The sequence below is a fragment of the Gavialis gangeticus genome, unplaced genomic scaffold (assembly GCF_001723915.1).
Source record: "Gavialis gangeticus isolate Ggan-Ray unplaced genomic scaffold, GavGan_comp1, whole genome shotgun sequence".
Lineage (NCBI taxonomy): Eukaryota > Metazoa > Chordata > Crocodylia > Gavialidae > Gavialis > Gavialis gangeticus.
This window is the reverse complement of record NW_017729031.1, coordinates 92,853,674-92,857,914: the sequence shown is the minus strand read 5'-3', so window position 1 is coordinate 92,857,914 and position 4,241 is coordinate 92,853,674. Positions and strand designations below refer to the sequence as shown.

Sequence of the window (4,241 nt, the reverse complement as noted above, 5' to 3'; positions counted from 1 at the left end):
CCCCCCCCCCCCCAGCTCCAGGCATGACAGCCCCTGCTGCTGTCAAGACACTTGTACAGGGCAAAATGTAAGGGGGGAGGAGCCCCTCTGCCATGCAGGCCCCATTTGGCTCCCCGGAAGACCCCAGCACGGGTAGCTGGGGGGGGCGGGGGAGGGGGCTACGCACAGCAGGTGAGGGCTCTGTCCTTTCCCCCTACCTTCCCCAGCTGCTGCTGACAGTTGTCAGCTGGCAGGGCAGGGCAGGGGGCTAGGGAGAGGGACAGTTTGGCAGCCTTCTGGGAAGCTGCAGGAGCACCCTTGCCTGCTAGACAGGTCTGGTGCAAGCAAGCTCTGAGTCCCCTACACCCTGTTGGGTTCAATGGCGCTCTAACTCATGGCACTTTGTGCAAAGCCCCATGAGTTAGAGAGCCTCCCAGATAGTCTGCCTGTGCTTGTGTACATACCCTTAGAGACATCACTCAAGTAGGAGCCCAAAATAATTCTGCAGTGAACCTATACCCACAGCCACACAACTTAGAGGTATGGCATGAGCATTATCTTCATTTTAGAGGCAGCTAAACTGACACACAGAGAAGTTAAATGGCCTGCCCAGGAGCACCCAGCTGCTAAGCAGTGCAGGATTTTAAGCAGTAACTGATACAGGACATTCATCCGCTGCCCACCATCACTGCAAGCACAAAACATTCTTTGCTGTTTGTTTCCAGCAACACCCTGAAACAGCTGCTTGGGAACAACATAGCACCAGGGCATTGACACATTACTGCTAACAAGCATGGACTGTACTGCACTTAACATCACGTGGGTGTCAGAGGTGAGGCTGCAATACATTACCTGAAGGAGCAGGTCCCCTTCAGAGAATGCTTCTCCACTGATCTGCAGATTAGTCTGTCCAGTTCCGCCTGGTGCCCCAGTCTGCTCAGTCACGGAGCTGCCATTGTTCTTTGCAGTGGCTGTAAGGCAAAAGGTTGAGTGATCAGTGTGAAAGTGGATATCCAGTCAACACACTCCTGCCATTCATTTTGGTTTTCCAATTAGTTGGTGTCTAATTCTCATTCAAACAAACAGGAGATATCTGAAGCAGGAAGGTGAATGTAGTTGAACAACATAAAAATAAAGATGAAATCTGCATGAAGTTGAAACATTAGATCTGAAGCACAGGAGAAACATGATGTAGGTAATTTTTGTTCTCTGCCTACTCAGAGGGAAGCACAGACAAACATCTGTGGTGCTGTAGCTCCAACTTGTGACTTCTAAGGTACAAAGACATTAACTTTCCCTCCCCTCTATTTCTCATGTTTAGGTACCACTCATCCTGCCAAGTTCAGACAAGTTCTGAAGCTCAGAAGTCAAAATACAATGAGAGAGAGGTGGGGCTGCCAGGACTTTCTACCTGGACTTGGAACAGGAAGTACCAGAAATCACACCAAATACCTGGAACTATACAACTTGGCAGGGTCAGGTGGCTAGTATTAGAGCCACATAGGTATTGCTGAAGAACTGAATAGGATCTCCCAAATATTCAAGCACTATCTCCTCACCACAAACACACATAGGGGTTGTCACGCAGTATCAGACCCATAATCTGTCTAACCCAAAATCGTGTTTCTGACAGCAGCCAGTGTCAGCTGCTTTGGAAAAGGTGCGAGGAACTGTATAGGCCAAACTCATCCAGTCTCTTTAGCTGAAATACTGACCTAACCATTGAAGCAGAGGGTTGATTATCCTTACTTAAGTTTTTTTTATAATAGTGGATATTCTTTGTAGACACGTAAACGCAACTCCTTTCTAGAAACCTGTTGAGATTTTCTTACCATTAGCAACATGACCTGCAAATTCAGATTTGTCATTAGTCTCACATCAGAAGGTTTTGAGGTTCAGAACTGACCCCAGATTTTTAAATTTTAGATATCAAAAAACAAAAGAAATCTGAAATAATATTAATGAAGCTGTGAAATTCCTGCTCTGCCTCTCACTTCTTTGGCTAACTAAAGAACTGATCCGCATTTATTAAGTTTTAAATTTTATCTACATTTCTAATAACCAAGATGATTTTTTTCATTTTTTGCCACTTGTCTCCTTTTTTCACCTAGTTGCAGTCTGCATCCCAGATCAAAATTTCTGCATACCATGAAGGACCCTACAGCTTGCAAGCTGCTCAGATTTCTGAATAGCGATATTGCTCCCAAGTACTAAAAGCCACCATCTTAAAAACCTCTTGGGACACAGGATTATTTACCACCCACCATTTCACCTACATTCTTAACAGAAGGCCTTCTGCTCGCAGAGACACTTCTGAGGGCAGCTGGTATAATGAACACCATTCAGACAGACACCCAAGACTTGCGAGTTGGACCTTTACTTTCCCACTATGGGACTGCAAGTAGGTGAAAAAAAAGGAGACTCCTTCCTTTCTAAGAACTTCACTATCTTCAGCACAAATTACAAGGTGCTTTTCTTTGTCTTTGCCTTCTAACATAATACATAGTAACACAGGGTACCTATACACGAGCAGCGAGGCTACTCCAACGTACAGTGATAAAAATGCATCAGAGCAGACTCAGTCATGCTAATTACCATGCTCCAGCAGACTCCAGCATCTTGTGTATCAGCATCCCTGCACTTGAAAATGGCAGTGGGGATGCTTTAACCAAACCTCATTGAAGGAGCTGATAGACAAGACGCTCTAGGTGCTGTAATTAGGGAGGCTCTCAGTGCCACTGATTGAAGTCTTCTGTTCCCCTCCATCCCAAACATGTGTATAAATGCCCATACAGACTGAAAAACAAGAAGCCAATTGACCCTATAATAGCAATAGTTCATTGTATGCACATAGCTGCCTGAGGGGCAGGTGAAAAAATAAACGCCAGGTAAAAGGCATTAGTCACTTCGTTACATGCACTATTGGATGCTACCCAAATGCCATGATGATACCCATGGGATAAGAAACTATAAAGACTCATGCTGGGAAAAAAACTTTTCTTTTATTACCACACTGGACTGAGGATGGATGAAAGAAGGATTTGTTTAAAAAAAATAAAAGCACATTATTTCTATTTGTGAAGTTCTTTTAAGACACGCCTATCATTCTCACAGGTTCATCAGCACAACCCATTTTCCCTATTTTCTTCAGTCTCACTGCTCCAGTAATAGACTATATTCCATGGAGGTACAGTTCTTTATCATCAGTCTTCTCACACCATCAAAACAGAAATAGGCAGCTTTATGGACTGAGGTCTTCAAGTCTGATCTCCCCTGCCAAAATTTGGTTGCATGTGTGGGAAGTGATGAAAAATGAGGCCCAATAAGCATCCCAAATGTAGAAGAAACCTTTGGACTTTGGTTATATGGTGTCATAAGTCTTTATTAGAGATTTGTCAAGAATAATCTTGTTCCCAGGGAAAAACTGAAAACCAAAAAGCATCAATTCAAAGTCGTGCTGCAGTATGTCATGCAAACTGTAGTTCAAGAACCGCATATTCCTTTTTTTCCTCTCTCAGCCAGGTGCTCTACCTGAACTGCGCCTTTCCTCTTGCCTCTTGGTGAAGCGAGGGGATGCTTCTTCTCATAATGGTCCCTAGTCATCATGCATCTTCCTGGATGTAGTCTGCTTAGAGGCTTCTGTAGCAGAACTTCTGTTGAATTGCAGACACACACTTCTGTTTTTGAACATTCAATTGTTCATTTTTCAATAGACAGAAGGCACTTTTTGCACATAAACAAAACATTTTGTTTAGTCAAAAATCCAATTTTCCATCCAAAGCAGCTTTGATGAAAAAAATGTCAATCATCCTGTTGTGTATACTTTCCACAGAAATAATGACAGCATGGCTGGCTTTTTCCTTGCACATCAGCAAAATCTCTTATTTTGCCCTGCCTGGCAACAGTCTCTCCCCACCCCCTATTCTCCCCCACTTATAACTTACACACAAAACCAGCCAGACCAGTAACCTCCAACACAGTAAAACATGGTTAAGCCTCCTCTTGTACACTGAAGTACAAGAGATCTGAAATAATAAAAAAATAAGAACAGTGCTTTGTACTTAGAAGGCACCTTTCAATCCAGGATATCAAAGACTTCTCCAAGTTCTAATTAACAACATCCCTCAGAGGTATAAATTATAGAAATGGATAACGTTCACCTTGCAAAAGAAACAACTCACAAAACTATGAGAACTCTCTGGCCTGACACAGCTATTTCCATCCCACATTTTTTTTTTTTTTTTTTTTTTTTTTTTTTTTTT

At 43.2% G+C, this 4,241-nt stretch overlaps 1 protein-coding gene across 1 annotated transcript in view; it reads right to left on the bottom strand.

The window, feature by feature from the left end:
* Nucleotides 1-4,241, bottom strand: part of LOC109301966 (aryl hydrocarbon receptor-like) — a 146,800-nt gene that overhangs the window by 41,815 nt on the left and 100,744 nt on the right. The window contains exon 3 of the mRNA XM_019523381.1: nt 832-950. Coding sequence (XP_019378926.1) covers nt 832-950 — 119 coding nt within the window. The remainder of the gene's footprint in view (nt 1-831; nt 951-4,241) is intronic.